General features: G+C 39.3%; 6 protein-coding genes across 6 annotated transcripts; 3 read left to right on the top strand and 3 right to left on the bottom strand.

The window, feature by feature from the left end:
- The first annotated feature begins 359 nt into the window (after nucleotides 1-359).
- Nucleotides 360-1,721, top strand: LOC17886435 (probable carboxylesterase 13). Its single transcript, XM_006292924.2, has one exon. The coding sequence runs from the start codon at nucleotides 540-542 to the stop codon at nucleotides 1,509-1,511; it is 972 nt and encodes a 323-aa protein (XP_006292986.1). The 5' UTR covers nucleotides 360-539; the 3' UTR covers nucleotides 1,512-1,721.
- Nucleotides 1,722-1,881: 160 nt separating this feature from the next.
- On the top strand, nucleotides 1,882-3,201 carry LOC17885299 (probable carboxylesterase 12). The gene has a single exon (XM_006292517.2). It carries the CDS (start codon nucleotides 2,074-2,076, stop codon nucleotides 3,043-3,045), a length of 972 nt encoding a protein of 323 aa, XP_006292579.1. The 5' UTR covers nucleotides 1,882-2,073; the 3' UTR covers nucleotides 3,046-3,201.
- A 261-nt stretch (nucleotides 3,202-3,462) lies between these two features.
- LOC17885777 (gamma carbonic anhydrase-like 2, mitochondrial) lies at nucleotides 3,463-5,429 on the bottom strand. Its single transcript, XM_006291548.2, has 2 exons — nucleotides 4,931-5,429; nucleotides 3,463-4,068 (listed from the first exon to the last, which is right to left on the bottom strand). The coding sequence occupies exons 1-2, from the start codon at nucleotides 5,322-5,324 to the stop codon at nucleotides 3,692-3,694; spliced, it is 771 nt and encodes a 256-aa protein (XP_006291610.2). The 5' UTR covers nucleotides 5,325-5,429; the 3' UTR covers nucleotides 3,463-3,691.
- A 643-nt stretch (nucleotides 5,430-6,072) lies between these two features.
- LOC17886504 (protein INVOLVED IN DE NOVO 2) lies at nucleotides 6,073-9,331 on the bottom strand. Its single transcript, XM_006292373.2, has 8 exons — nucleotides 9,215-9,331; nucleotides 8,467-8,874; nucleotides 7,583-8,304; nucleotides 7,415-7,504; nucleotides 7,040-7,327; nucleotides 6,729-6,938; nucleotides 6,406-6,645; nucleotides 6,073-6,309 (listed from the first exon to the last, which is right to left on the bottom strand). The coding sequence occupies exons 2-7, from the start codon at nucleotides 8,861-8,863 to the stop codon at nucleotides 6,409-6,411; spliced, it is 1,944 nt and encodes a 647-aa protein (XP_006292435.1). The 5' UTR covers nucleotides 8,864-8,874; nucleotides 9,215-9,331; the 3' UTR covers nucleotides 6,073-6,309; nucleotides 6,406-6,408.
- A 993-nt stretch (nucleotides 9,332-10,324) lies between these two features.
- On the bottom strand, nucleotides 10,325-10,822 carry LOC17885859. The gene has a single exon (XM_006292087.2). It carries the CDS (start codon nucleotides 10,735-10,737, stop codon nucleotides 10,528-10,530), a length of 210 nt encoding a protein of 69 aa, XP_006292149.1. The 5' UTR covers nucleotides 10,738-10,822; the 3' UTR covers nucleotides 10,325-10,527.
- Nucleotides 10,823-11,887: 1,065 nt separating this feature from the next.
- Nucleotides 11,888-14,727, top strand: LOC17884902 (non-specific phospholipase C6). Its single transcript, XM_006290837.2, has 3 exons — nucleotides 11,888-12,791; nucleotides 12,927-13,429; nucleotides 14,107-14,727. Exons 1-3 carry the CDS (start codon nucleotides 12,193-12,195, stop codon nucleotides 14,577-14,579), a joined length of 1,575 nt encoding a protein of 524 aa, XP_006290899.1. The 5' UTR covers nucleotides 11,888-12,192; the 3' UTR covers nucleotides 14,580-14,727.
- The last annotated feature ends 335 nt before the right edge of the window (nucleotides 14,728-15,062 follow it).

Raw genomic sequence — 15,062 nt, 5'->3', positions numbered from 1 at the left:
AAAAATTTTGGTGGTAAAAAAATGAAACACAGAGGCGGGGGGATTTTTCACCAATCAATTTTCACACGGAACTCAATTTTGAAAAAAGGCGTTCACGTTTTGAGGTGCGTTTCATTTGTCCACGTTTTGGAGGTGCGTTTCAAACGCTGATTTTATTCTCCTCTAGTAAAACTGGTAAAATTGATTGCTTACTTTTAGTGGTTGGTTACCAAAAAAAACAAAATAGTTCCCTTTTATGATGTCTAGGATTGAGATTTACGTTATCTGCTTTATAGACCAAAATCTTCTAGTCACATGCAAAAGCAATTGCTTCAACAGCTACATCTCCTCTGTTTAAAACCCTTCATCGACCAAACGTTATATATATAATGCAGACCCATACAATAAGCTGACATCTACTTTGTTTTGTGTGGCAACTGGCAAATAATACAATACAGAGTAAAAAGACAATATTTCTCAATTCCCATTATTATAACTTTATAAGGGATATCTCTGTCTCACACAACCACACACTCTCAAGTCTCAGTCTCAACCAAAACATGGATTCTGAGATCGCGGCCGACTTCTCTCCGATGCTCATAATCTACAAGAGTGGCCGCGTCGAGCGACTCATGGGTGAAACCACCGTCCCACCTTCTTCCATCCCACAAAACGGTGTCGTGTCCAAGGACGTCGTTTATTCTCCACACGACAACCTCTCCCTCCGCGTTTACCTCCCGGAGAAAGCCGCCGAGACCCGTGAGAAACTCCCTCTCCTCGTCTACTTCCACGGTGGAGGATTCGTCATTGAAACCGCTTTCTCCCCGACTTACCAGACCTTCCTCAAGGCTGCTGTCTCTGCCTCGGACTGTGTAGCTGTCTCTGTTGATTACCGGCGTGCACCGGAGCATCCGATCCCGACGTCTTACGATGATTCCTGGACAGCTCTCAAATGGGTTTTCTCCCACGTCGCCGGGTATGGTCAAGAAGATTGGTTGAACAAACACGCCGACTTCAGCAAAGTGTTCATCGCCGGAGATAGCGCCGGAGCCAACATAACGCATCACATGGCTATGAGAGCTGCGAAAGAGACACTCAGTCCCGGTTTGAATGATTCAGGAATCTCCGGAATCATCTTGGTTCATCCTTACTTCTGGTCAAAAACGCCACTCGACGACAAGGAGACAACGGATGTAGCAAGAAGGACGTGGCTCGAGTCGGTTTGGAAGTTGGCTAATCCCACAAGCAAAGATGGATTGGATGATCCGTACATCAACGTGGTGCAATCAGAGTTGGTAGATATTTCCGGGCTGGGCTGCGGAAGGGTTTTGGTTATGGTGGCTGAGAAAGACACCTTGTGCAGACAAGGTTGGGGTTACGCGGCTAAGCTTGATAAGAGCCGTTGGAACGGAGAAGTGGAAGTGATGGAGACTAAAGGAGAAACTCATGTTTTTCATTTGAAGGATCCTAGTTCTGAAAAGGCTCATGAACTCGTGCACAGATTCGCTGGGTTTATCATGGGAGACAAGTAACTTGGTGTTTTCCGAGAGGTATTGAATAATCCGGTTTTTGAGTTGTGTCTCTCACTCTTTCCGTGATAATAATGTTGCTTACTAAACATGTTTAATTATGCTATTTCAGTAATACTTTTCCATGAAACAAAACAAGTTGGTAAATGTGAGATAAGGGACTCTCAAACCAATTTATGTTGAATAAATGGTAGTGGTACCATACTTAATGAATTTACATAATTTTAAAAAAACTAAAAAAAAAAACCGGAACCAAAATGAATATTCAAAGATATATTTTGTAGGAAGAAATTGACAAAAATGGATAAAAAAGATGCACCCGTAGAATAACATGTATCACCAACTCAACAACTTTACATGTGTGCTTTGAATTGTCTGGCAAAGATATCTTCCGAGTAAACAAATCACAATGACACAACTCACGTGTCTCAACCATACCAAAAATTATTCAATAGAGTCCTTAAAGTTTCCACCATAGTCAATATAAAATCTCTCTCGCTCACTCTGACACACACACACACACCTATCAAACCAATCTTATCGTATCTCACCGACCAAACCAATCATGGATTCCGAGATCGCCCTCGACTTCTCTCCGGTGCTCAAAATCTACAAGAGTGGCCGCATCGAGCGACTCATGGGCGAAACCACCGTCCCACCTTCTTCCGAGCCACAAAACGGTGTCGTTTCCAAAGACGTCCTTTATTCTCCCGACAACAACCTCTCCGTCCGCATTTACCTCCCGGAGAAAGCCGCCGAGAACGGTGAGAAACTCCCTCTCCTCGTTTACTTCCACGGCGGAGGGTTCATCATCGAAACAGCTTTCTCCCCGACCTACCACAGTTTCCTCACGGCGGCTGTCTCTGCATCGGACTGTGTGGCGGTCTCTGTTGATTACCGGCGTGCACCGGAGCATCCTATTTCGGTCCCGTTCGATGATTCTTGGACAGCTCTCAAATGGGTCTTCACCCATATCGCCGGATCTGGTCAGGAAGATTGGTTAGACAAACACGCTGATTTCAGCAAAGTGGTCCTCTCCGGAGACAGCGCCGGAGCGAACATAGTGCATCACATGGCGATGAGAGCTGGGAAAGAGAAACTGAGTCCTGACTTGAACGATACAGGGATCTCTGGAATCATCTTGGTTCACCCTTACTTCTGGTCAAAACAACCAATCGACGACAAGGACACCAAGGATGAGACGTTGAGGATGAAGGTCGAGTCGTTTTGGAAGATGGCTAATCCCGATAGCAAAGATGGACCAGATGACCCGTTGCTCAACGTGGTGCAGTCAGAGTCGGTGGATTTGTCCGGGTTGGGTTGTGGTAAGGTTTTGGTAATGGTTGCTGAGAAAGACGCGTTGGCCAGGCAAGGTTGGGGTTACGCGGCAAAGCTTGAGAAGAGCTGTTGGAAAGGAGAGGTTGAGGTGTTGGAGAGTGAAGGAGAAGACCATGTTTTCCATTTGATGAAACCTACTTGTGACAAAGCTATTGAAGCCATGCATAAATTCTCAGCGTTTTTTAAGGGAGACAAGTAGTACTGTTTGGTGCTCTATAATGAATAATTTGGTATTGTTTCGTTCTGTCACTCAATTTCTGTAATGAATGTTTCAGTGATCAAGCATTTCAGCTACAACAACACAATAAACATTTGGAAATGGTTGATGTTTCTTAAGAGATGTTTAACTCTGTTTTATCTCTGTTTACTGAACTTGATCCAAAACGTCGCAAGTCAGAAAAAGCTTTATGAATGATATAAAGTAGTAAAATGTAACGTACACTATTGAAGTCACCTGAAAAAGAGGCAATTTATCTCAGGAAAAGTCAGAAAAGCTTACGTTTCAGCCACCAAAACCACTATTTATGATGGAAATTGTTTTTTTTTTTTGTTTTTCTTTTAATTAGCAAATCCTAAGCTACCGACTGAATATTATACACTACTTTTTCCATCTGTGAGAGAATAAGACAAAGTAAAGTATTTCACTTTTCCAGTTTTCACCATTATCATCTTTCTAGAACGTTTGAACACAAGCATACAAATTTAACAAAACAAACAGAGAAGACAACATTTGAAAACACAGGTTTGCTGTTCCGCAGGCTACTTATTCAAATCAAATTCGAAAAGAAGACGAAGAAGCTTTCTAAATGAGGGAAGTAGCCAGAAACCTGGAAAAGGAAAGCTTGCTAGACGGCAATCCCGAGGGATTTCTTGAACTTCTCAACTTCTAGATAGACAGTTGAGTAAGGTAAGAACTCAGAGAAGTAATCTCCACTTAGGTGGTTAATGGCAACAGCAAGCTTCGGGATCTCTAATGTTTCTTCATTGGTGAGAGTTCGAATAAACCTTGCCGGATTGCCTCCCCAAAGTTCACCAGATGGGATTCTTCTGCCAGGTGGCACAACAGAACCAGCTTCTAGGATTGACCGTGTCTCGACCAGTGAGCCTTCCATTAGGATCGAGTGTTGCCCGATGATGCATTCAGGTTCGATAGTGCATGATCTTAAAAGACTGTATGCACCAACTGTCACATACCTATCGATCAATGTCTGTGCTGGTAATCCTGAAAATTCCAAAGTAGAAAAGTAACTTCTGAGATAAGATGTTTTATCTACCATATCTAAACCAGCACAAAGAGATGATCTACCCTTCCAGATGTTAGTATAGAAAAGTGTAGGAAGCCTGTTCGACAATACAGAGCTATTGACTAGAAAAGATGGTGGTCTAAGTAATTAAGTACTTGTTGTACACTTCAAAGATAACTCGGATTACATCAATGTTAAACTAGCATCTAATCAAACAAGGAGGTTTTTGTACTTAAAACATTTACATGGAATTAAACCTTGGCAAGACTACAAGAAGCTACACTCATAAGGATTGATGCAGCTTAGAATCCCGGTTCTATCATAAAATAGAAAGTCAATTTGTGGAGAAATCTCTTTTGTCAAATTAAAAACATCTTACTACACAAAATGGTCATTGGTAGTGTTATCCACCATACTCAACTCCTGAATAACCGAACTCTCAAGATCAACCACAAGCCTTCACCGATTTTCTTGTTTCCTCTATCACTAATCACTTAAAGAGTACACATTTCTATGCATCCTAATGTAGTTAAACGCAAAATACTGTGAAGAGTAACTTCACTAAACAACTATCATTCAGGATTCATACTATTCACGAACAAACACTATTTGCGCAAAACCAATATGCTTACTAGTTACTGCACTACTCCAATAATCTAAATAGACGATGAAGATGAAAACCCTAAATTCCAATATCGCTAATTCCCCAATGCTTTAGCAGGCAGTAGCAGCAAAAATTGGATACTCAGAGCTCAAAATCTGAGAGAACACACACATAACAAGCTACAATGAAATCATACAGAGACTCAAATTCTGAAAAAATGACAAAGAATAAAGAACCTGTTGGGGACGACCACGCAGCATGAACAACACAACGTTCCTGGACATTTGAGCAGAATCCAACGGTGATCTTGTTGAGATCTCCTCTTAAAACGGCACCGTTCCACACAGACGAGCCGTCCCAGACTGTGACCTGACCAGCCAACACAACGTTAGGTGCCACGTAAGCATCGACGGCGACCTTCGGTAGCCACTGTCCCAGAGGAATGATCTGTCTTTGGCCTCTGTAGTCCCATTTCACCCGATCAGGAGACGGCGTCACCTCCGATTTCGGTTTAGGCGTTTCCGTCGTCGCCACCGCAACTGCTTCCGCGGCATAGAAACGCCGAATCAGATTCGAAGCCAAAGCCGATGTGACGCCTCTTCTAGAGATTCGAGCTAACGAAGTCGCCATTGCTATTGATTCAGGATTCTTCAAGGATTTGTGAAGAGAGATAGAGAGCTTCCCGGAGGAGACACAGAGGAGTCGTCGGGGAGATTCTTCGAAATCAGAAAATGAACAGTTCGGAAAATACTATTGGGCTTTATGGGCTAAGTTTATATAAGCCCATAAATTATGCCATAGACCTGCTAGAAATTTCATGTACGATATAATTATTTTGGTATGCGTTTCGATGTTCGTTGTTTTTACAAACTTTAAATGCTGAAAATGTTGTGTTTCATAATGTAAGGACAAGATCTTCATATATAAATGCAGACTAAGAAAAGTTTTGTTATGTAACCACTCTTTTAGCAAACTACATGCTACAACATTTTTTAGTAAATTTATGACCATGACCAAAAATACATACGTGCTTCAAAAAGCTTATTGCGAGGAGAAACGTTTGGATTTTTGGGGCATTGTTATCACTAAAACCAATAGAAGAAACATTCCTAGACCTCAGAAACTAATAACTAAGTAAACATGTTGATTAGTTAACTATGTAGCCCCTTCTTTTCTTGTGTGTTGGTGATGGAGGTGTAGTAGCAATGCGCACACACTCGAAGAAAGGGTTCAATGGGAACATATGAGGCCAACAGTTAGCATAATAATTAAGGGGTCATATTCAAGTTTTACTTATCTTGATGAAAATTGTGTCACAAGCTATTAGCTTCAGGGAAGAGGTACACTTCTATTGATTTTTAGTAACGGTCTAAATCTAAGTTGTTTTAGAATAATATGTTACATTTTATTACTCAATTGTCGAAAGAGGTCAAACTCCTACAAATGTTACACTGAAACATTGATGCAAGACATCAAAGCTGTGTCCATTATTCACTAAATTCTAAGAAGAAAAACGAACATAACCCACCAAAGTTTCATCAAACCAGACACATTTGTCTGCAAACTACAAACCGCATTGGCTATTTATTCAGTCCCCTGTCGTCTCCTCTTGCAGCTGCAAAACAACATCAATCGAAATCTTATATAAGCGAAATATATTGGCCAAAAGAACCATATTTTCTGTTCAATTATCATCAAAAAGGTTACAAACCTTTTAAGCCATTCCGCGCTTGTGTTTCGCCTTTTCCCACTGGTCAAGTAAACAAGTGACACCTTCTTCAAGTGTAGCCTTCCTATCTTCTTTTATGTTCCATAGCTCTGATGTAATATATCTTCCACTCGGATTATACTCGTTTATCTCCAACAAAGCCTGCGTTACCGCATTGTATGGACCATCTCCCAAATCTTCCTTCAGCTCCCTCAGCTTTTCGTCTGTCTCATCTATCACTTCCTAAACCCCATACAAAACACAAATCTTTCAGAGAGATTCAACATAACCAAAACACCAAAACCGACTCGAGAAGGCAGTCGTACCACTTCTCTTTCTTGATTTTCAAGCTGGACCCGCTTGAATGGATGCCACTCTGGATCTTTGAGATAGCCTTCCCAAAGTTGGAGAACATCAACTGCTCGGTCCTCAACATCTTGCTGACAATACTTCTGCTGCATTGCATCCATGAATGGCTTCGTCACAAGCTCTCCCATTCTCTTGACACCGATATTTGTTTTCCATTCTTTGATAATCTACAAAGACAATGTAACAAATACACCAAGATTTAGGCGAAATTTCAAGCTTTGTCAGAGCTGTTAGATATAATTGAAATGAACAACACTTTGATACATACGTTTACCAATTCTTTACGAGCTTCTTGAAGCTCATCATTGGTTCTACGCTCTCTAAGGATAAGAGCTTGGTTAAATTTATCGAGGTCTGAGAGTTCTGCTTCCTTCTCACCTAAATCTTTATAGATGGTTCCCACCTTTTTCACAATTTCAGCATCGCCGTCTGATCCCATGTGCTTCATCACATTAAGCTGTCCTTTCAACTGCTCAATCTCTAGCTCAACTGCTTGTTTCTGATCTCTTTGTCTTTCTAGTCTTATGATTTTCTCATGAAGCTCCTCCTTTTGCCTCTATTGAGAACACATCAACATCGTCTTTCTCAATAATCATGAAAATAAGCCCAACCATTTTAAGAAAAGAAGAGGAAAGTCACTAACTCTCTGATCCTCTGCCAATTTTTTAACTTCCTCGTCTGCCTTTTGTTGTTCCAAGGTTGCTAGTTCAAGTGAACTATTCTTAGATGCATTCTGATAAGAAAACCGAATCGTTTATTGAATTTAAGCCTATTTATTTGTAAAAGAGAGATATAGAGAGTAAGCATGTACCTGTTCAAGATCTTCACTCAGTTTCATTCTCTCGGCTCCATTGTGCACTTCGCGCTTAGCCAACTCATTACCTTTGATTTCGAGTTTCTTCTTCTCTGACTCCAACAGCTTCTTCAATTTCTCATGATCATCAACTATCTTTTGAATGTGACTCATTGTTCTCGCTTGTATAGCATTCAGCTCTCGGTAATGCTTTTCTTCATTCTTTTCCTTCTCTTCCATCAACTGATTAAGTTCTTTTGACTTCACTAAACACAGCTCCTCAATCTGTTTCATATCTTTTTTCTTTTCTTCTACAAGTTGTGTCAGATTCTGCACAAGTTTTTGCTGTTTCCGCGCCTCTTCTTCCGTAAGCTCAGCTATAGTTTTGAGATCACCCGTCTTCCTCAAGTTTTCTCCGATAATATTATTGCCGTTATAATCATCAGCACGAGCAATCCACGCATAAAGACCCGATTTTGGACCGTCTTTTTTCAACCAGTCCTTTTTTCCATGGCCGTCTACTCGATAAGCCTTGTCAAACAAAAGGGCATTGTGAAGTCCATTCCAATCTTTGTTAAACTCCACTATTGCTGTTCCTGAATGTCCCCAGTGATTCCATAAAGGACGAACTCTAGTCGGATTAAATCCTCTTTGAATGTACCCATCCCTAAGCTTTGATCCACTCTCACCCGCAGATCGACCATCTAGTGCCTTTGTAGTTGGTATATTAACCACAATACCTGTTTCAGCCACATATACACAAATCAATAAACCCACATTGATGTTAAACATACGTTTAAAGTAAGAACATTTGGATACATATTCACTAAAACTCCATTGCATTACTCCAATTCTCATATCTCAAGATAAGCTAACAAAGTGTGTTACTTTAAAGTTAGTACCTTTCCAAGGCCACACGAGCTTCTCGTCATGGTCACAATCTTGAATAGGATTTCCATTTTTCTGACGCTTTGAGGAGGGCTCTGCATCTGAAGCTGAATCAGCAAGATCCTGTTGAAGGTACTTGACAAGAGCAAGGTGGCTTGCTTTCTCCTTAGCACTTCTTTTCTCTGAATTGCTATTACCAACTCCAGAAGCATGCTGAAGTAGATCTTTGTACTGAAAACTCGGTTTCTTCTTGTTTGGACAGTAAGGACAGACAAAAGCTTGAGGAGAGAGTTTCACTTTCACCTTCCCACCTTTAAGATTAAGGTACATTTTGTCTCCATACTCATCCATTTCAGATTCACTAATATCTGAATCTTCATCATCTGAGCTCAAAACCACCGTGCTCCCCATCTTATTCCTTGCTAAGAGGTTACAATCAAAATCGGAAATCAATTAACCAAAAAAAATGATCTGCTTTTGAAATTTTCTAACAATGCAACCCCAATTCCATTACTTTATTCTCCCTAAATTTGATTTCTTTATAAAGTTATCATCTTCTTCCTCTATATCTCTGTATTGGGTTTCTCATCATTATATGATTTGCATGTTTGATTTTTATGGGTTCATTGTAATCAAAGAGCTCCAGAGGGTACAAGGGAAAGCAAGATCGATCTTTTAAACCTAAATAGTCTATGTTTCGTTTTAAAGAATGAGGAAAAGAGAAGAAAACAGAGTAAGTAAATTGGGGAGGGAGAAACTTACAAGAAGAAGAAGCAGGAGAGTGGGTGCCCCAAGTGTCCGTAGGAAGACGAAGAAGAGGAAGCTCTCTCCTCTCTCTTCACTTGTTATGTTTTGTGTCGTCCTCGAGTGAGTAGGGTTAAAGAAAGATATATGTATGTCCTTTTATTTTATTTTTTTGGCATCAGACTTTAAAAGTAAAAAAAATAAAGTCAGTCAAAGTAAAGATGAGAGAGAGAACACATCGAATATAACGCGATCGTTCTATCTATATCAACTTTTTTTCTTTCTCTTTAAATGGAGAAGTTAACTTTTCTTTAAGTAATGTGGTCTGAATTTTTTTTAACTGTTTGAAATAGTTACATTTTGATTGTCTTGATTCTTGAGGTTCGTGGAGTTTGTGGAAACATCGTTTATGCCACACACTGCAATTTACAAAGGGTGTGAGCTAATGAAAGCACATTTGTGTATTCGCGTGGTGTCGACGCGCTTTACTTTACACGCATGAGTCATAACAGAGACTGTGACTCACTTGCAAGTTACAACGTAAGCAGTGAAAAACATCTTTACAGGTTTTATTTCTGTGTACTTCAACGTTCAATCACATCACATGAGAATCTAATCGGCTTAGCGCTCAGGTCTGTGTGGGAGACATTGTAAGACTCACTTCGTCAAGATGGGTCATATCTCGGCCCATTTTGGTACTTACATTTAAAGCCCATTTTTGTTACAAACCTTTAACCCGCCGAGTCAGAAAAGAAGGTTTCGTTTTTGTGTTTTTTTGTAAAAAGGTTTCGTTTTTGTGTTTCAGTTCATAATTTGCCTTGGTCAACATATTTACTAAATGTGATAATTATTGAAAGATATGAAACGTCACGTAGAAGGTAAGAAAAATCTCAACATTAGTTTTATGGTAAACCGGACCAGACAAGTAACCAAATCAAACCTATAGAACTCAGAAATGAGTAACATAACCGGTTCGTATTTGGTTCCAATTTATTTCGACAAACCAATAAACTAAAACCGGTTTCTAAAAAACCTCATGCAAGGTCAATTTCACTCAGACAGTCAAAATCCATGCATCAAAACAAATCAGGAGCCCAGACAAACCAAATTAAACCAGAAACCAAACAGAGCAACAAAACTTAAAATTACTTAATTTTTACCAAAAAAAACTTTAAATTACTTATGGTGCATATTCAGAATTTCAGATATAGATTCACATAGAAATTATAAACAAAGCCAGAAAAGATAGGAAGCAAATTATAAAATCCAAAACAAACCATGGACAAAACCAAACCGGTGAGAAACTACAAATGAACCGGCAGGGTAAAATATTAACCGGTGTAAATATGGAGACGAATGGCGATGGTGAAGATGGTGATGAGACCGAAGAAAATTATGGTGTGGACGAGAATGGAGGCACCACTAGTCTGCATATTCCCGAATTCGACGACACGACCTCTCGCCGGAATCTGAAAGAGAAGCCCCGGCGTCAGAAGCACGAACAGTATCACGGCGATCACTACAGGTCCCCAATCCGCCATACTTTTCTTCCTTCAACTAGAGAGACAGAGAGAAGAGAGAAAATGTAAAAAATGGGTTTTGAGAGTTTTGAAGAAACCAAAAACTTCCTCGTGCGGTGCGTTAAAAAGAAACGGCCGGTGGCGATGTCACGTGCGTAGACGTTGTTATCGAAGGACGTGACACGTGACTCAGTGACTAATCTGACAGTTTAAATGACTCGCTGGTTTTTAATCGAACTGGGCTTCACTTTTGATCCATTTCAGGCCCATACAAAACATATTCTCCAGACGACGTCGTCTGCTTTCTTCTCTATCTTATGTTTCCTCCTATAAATCCTAATCACTTCAATATCGTCCTATCCACTTTGTAGTCTTGCACTGAGTAACTTGTAGTGATCTTTAACTCTCTCTGTGAGTGAGAGAGAGAGAGAGAGAGATTATACTTTGAAAATTGGTAAAATGACAAACTTAAAAAGCTTTTTAAGGACCATATATATATCCAATATATAAGATCAGAAGAGCAAAGAAATGTGGTTGTTCCTTCAACATATTCTAATGGCACAAATGTAAATATTGGTTGTTCTTTAACTCCCCAATTTATAGTACTTTTTTCCTTAATGAAAGATCAGTGGGGCGGGGCGCAATTAGACAAAGGTCACACTACCATGATGATAACTCTTTTTATTATTCGTAAACATATTAAAAACTACATCACTACTCATTCTCTTAATACTCTCGGTGCAGAGAATTTATACAATAGTCCTAAATTAGCTTTTTACATCAAATCATTCCATTATAAAACATTTGTTATATAGATTGTAGATCCAAAAAAACAAACAAATAAATAGGTTATAATGTATATACATTCGTCAAGAGATCTCATCACACACAACTAGTAAACTATTTTACAAAACTCTAGGGGAATCCACTTGTAACATCTACAAGAAAACAACATCAAACCCTGTTGTCATCATCATCTACGCGGTTTTCTCAAAATCCATGTCTTCTTCACGTGCATACATATTTCCAAAAGTTTTATAAACTCTAGCTATAAATTAATAAAATCAGCCTTAATTTCAGAATTTCATTGACCGAGTAAAATCTAAAATAAGTTACATAATTTCGCAGTGACAAGTGAGAACAGAATCTTCTTTTACAAATCGAGCCTACCAAAAACCAAAGCACAAGTAGTGGAACCAATTTTTTTTAAAAAGCAGTAAATAGACACCATAGCTTTTTCTTGCTTCTTCTGCTCTCTACACTTCACATTTACCCAACACCTTCTTTTTCCTACTTTTCTCTTTTTGTTTTGGTTTCCAAAGAGACAATTATCTTCTCACCACTGTCTCTTTTATGTTCTTTCAAGAAAAACCAATCTTCAGGCAAAAACAAAACCACAGAATCAAATTCTTACACAGAAGAAAAAGCTTATAAATCGTATTCTTTTCTCCCCAAGAACGACTCACCATTCATGAAATGAAACTATCTTCAGTTTCAAGATTTTCTTTAACTTTCTCACACTTCCTCACACTCTATTGTCTTCTCATACCTACCCATGTAGCTCAAGGATCTCATCAATGGGAGTCACCAATCAAAACCGTCGTCGTTCTTGTATTGGAGAATCGATCTTTCGATCATCTCTTGGGTTGGATGAAGAAATCAGTTAACCCGACTATTAACGGTGTAACCGGTCAAGAATGCAACCCGGTTCCTAATTCTACTCAAACCATTTGTTTCACTAGCGATGCTGAGTTCGTGGATCCGGATCCGGGTCATTCGTTCGAAGCTGTTGAGCAACAGGTTTTCGGGTCCGCGTTATCCGGGTCGGGTCAGATCCCGTCTATGACGGGTTTCGTCGAACAAGCGCTTTCCATGCCGGGGAATTTGTCGGAGACTGTGATGAAAGGCTTTAGGCCTGAATCTGTACCGGTTTACGCTGAGCTGGTTAAAGAATTTGCTGTGTTCGACCGGTGGTTTTCTTCTATTCCTGGTCCGACTCAACCGAACCGGTTATTTGTCTACTCTGCTACCTCTCATGGTTCAACCAGCCATGTCAAGAAACAACTCGCTCAAGGGTTAGCTTAATTTTCACACTTTATTCCATAATAAATAAATATATATATATAGTAACTGAATTAGCAATAATAAATTTCCTAATTTGGTTTAATCATTATTGTAAACCAATTTTATGTATCATCATTTGATTTCAGGTATCCACAAAAGACTATATTCGATTCGCTACATAGCAACGACATAGACTTTGGAATATACTTTCAGAATATTCCGACAACGTTGTTCTACCGTAATCTCCGACAGCTAAAATACATTTTTAATTTGCATCAGTACGATCTTGCATTCAAGAGAGACGCAGCCAAAGGAAAGTTACCGAGCTTAACCGTAATCGAACCGAGGTATTTCGATCTCAAGGGTTTACCGGCCAACGACGACCATCCGTCGCACGACGTTGCTAATGGTCAGAAGCTGGTTAAGGAAGTTTACGAGTCACTTAGGTCGAGTCCGCAGTGGAACCAGACGCTGCTAGTCATAACTTATGATGAGCACGGTGGGTTCTATGATCATGTCAAGACTCCTTATGTCGGTATACCAAACCCGGATGGGAATACTGGACCGGCTCCTGGTTTCTTTAAATTTGACCGGTTAGGTGTTCGGGTTCCTACTATTATGGTTTCGCCTTGGATTAAAAAAGGAACCGGTTAGTTCTCTTTTTCTTTTCTATTAATTAATGTTTATCTTTATGATAGTTTAACAGTTTTATTATATTTTGTTATTATTTTTAATAGTTTTACGAATTTGTTTTGTAGTGAATTAGTGTGCACTGTTTTTTTGGTATATCTTTTTCTCAAGCTTTTAAATAAATAATTATATAAAATAGGCTTTTCAACACGATTTATTTATACATATAAGATAGATTTGAAACTGTTAACAAAGGCAAAACAAGTTTTCTCTATTTTATGCTTAAAAAAAATTATTTTTAATATACTGTAGTCATCTTTTCACGTATGGATTAAATCTGAAAACAATTTTTTTTTGTAACACCAAAAAAAGAAAGTCATTTGTATTTCATGTGTTTCCACTTTCTACTATTATTTCCGACAAAACTTTTGACATTTGTTACAAAATTTAAAGGCTGCAAAAACCAAAACACATGGATAGGATTTGACAACTACATAAGATTGAATCCATTAATTGTGGTAGAGAAAAATAATTGAATCTGTTTACTATTTCATTGAATGATCTATACATTATAATATGTCGGCGTCGTCGCGTGACTCATGTTTTCAACCATCTTCTGACTCCATGTGATTAATTTATTTTTGTTATATAGTTTAATAACATCTTTATTTTGTTATTTGTTTTTCTCGAGTGAAGTGGTGAGTGAGGCTAAAGGACCAACAGAGAGCTCAGAGTATGAACACTCATCAATACCAGCGACCATCAAGAAACTCTTCAATCTATCTTCCAATTTCTTGACACATAGAGATGCTTGGGCTGCTACGTTCGAAGACGTTGTATCTCACTTAACCTCTCCTAGAACCGATTGTCCTATGACTCTTCCTGATGTTGCGCCCATTAGAACCACTGAGCCTAAAGAGGACGCAGCGCTTTCTGAGTTTCAGGGTGAAGTGGTTCAGCTTGCGGCCGTTCTCAATGGCGATCATTTCCTCAGTAGCTTCCCCGACGAAGTTGGGAAGAAGATGACTGTGAAACAAGCTCATGAGTATGTCAAAGGAGCTACATCTAGGTTCATTAGAGCTAGTAAAGAGGCAATGAAGCTTGGTGCCGATAAATCTGCTATTGTCGATATGCGATCTTCGCTCACTACACGGTCACGCAACCTGTGACCCCACTAATGAAAACGATTAAAAAAACTTGTGAAGATTGGTGGGTTTGTTCGTTTGCTTGCTTGCTCTGTTTTGATCTGAAAATGTGTGATTTGATGTTTGAAAACTGGAATTAAGGAACAAAGATATAGACCAAATTCAAATGTTAGTGTATACATGTTAAGCTCACGGTTAAGTCTTGGAACTTGGATGTTCCATGTTAGTGTATACATGTTGAACATCACACATCCTCCATGTTCCACAATTTAACTGAAGCCCAGGCCCAAATATTAAATTTATCAAGGGGTGTTACTCTGCGCGAGTTTCCATGGGTTAGCTACTTTACTTGAGATCCTCTTTACATGTTTATGTGCATTTAGGGATTGGTGTCTCTAGAGACTGTAGAATAGTGTATAATTTGAATGTTGTGTGGGTCATTATCTAGGGGATAAAACAGTGGACTTGGGTTAATTATCTACTTTTAAGCCAAAAAAATGTTGTCTA

The sequence above is a fragment of the Capsella rubella genome, unplaced genomic scaffold (genome assembly GCF_000375325.1).
Source record: "Capsella rubella cultivar Monte Gargano unplaced genomic scaffold, Caprub1_0 scaffold_5, whole genome shotgun sequence".
In the NCBI taxonomy this organism is placed as follows: Eukaryota; Viridiplantae; Streptophyta; class Magnoliopsida; order Brassicales; family Brassicaceae; genus Capsella; species Capsella rubella.
This window is presented reverse-complemented; position numbering and strand designations above follow the sequence as displayed.

Coding starts and splice junctions, on each gene's coding strand:
- LOC17886435 (XM_006292924.2), top strand. CDS start 540: ATGGATTCTGAGATCGCGGCCGACTTCTCTCCGATGCTCATAATCTAC.
- LOC17885299 (XM_006292517.2), top strand. CDS start 2,074: ATGGATTCCGAGATCGCCCTCGACTTCTCTCCGGTGCTCAAAATCTAC.
- LOC17885777 (XM_006291548.2), bottom strand. CDS start 5,324: ATGGCGACTTCGTTAGCTCGAATCTCTAGAAGAGGCGTCACATCGGCT. Junction 4,069..4,930: donor TGCGTGGTCGTCCCCAACAG/GTTCTTTATTCT, acceptor TGGAATTTTCAG/GATTACCAGCACAGACATTG.
- LOC17886504 (XM_006292373.2), bottom strand. CDS start 8,863: ATGGGGAGCACGGTGGTTTTGAGCTCAGATGATGAAGATTCAGATATT. Junction 8,305..8,466: donor GCTCGTGTGGCCTTGGAAAG/GTACTAACTTTA, acceptor TGGCTGAAACAG/GTATTGTGGTTAATATACCA. Junction 7,328..7,414: donor AATTGGCAGAGGATCAGAGA/GTTAGTGACTTT, acceptor TGTTCTCAATAG/AGGCAAAAGGAGGAGCTTCA.
- LOC17885859 (XM_006292087.2), bottom strand. CDS start 10,737: ATGGCGGATTGGGGACCTGTAGTGATCGCCGTGATACTGTTCGTGCTT.
- LOC17884902 (XM_006290837.2), top strand. CDS start 12,193: ATGAAACTATCTTCAGTTTCAAGATTTTCTTTAACTTTCTCACACTTC. Junction 12,792..12,926: donor AAGAAACAACTCGCTCAAGG/GTTAGCTTAATT, acceptor ATTTGATTTCAG/GTATCCACAAAAGACTATAT. Junction 13,430..14,106: donor TTGGATTAAAAAAGGAACCG/GTTAGTTCTCTT, acceptor TCTCGAGTGAAG/TGGTGAGTGAGGCTAAAGGA.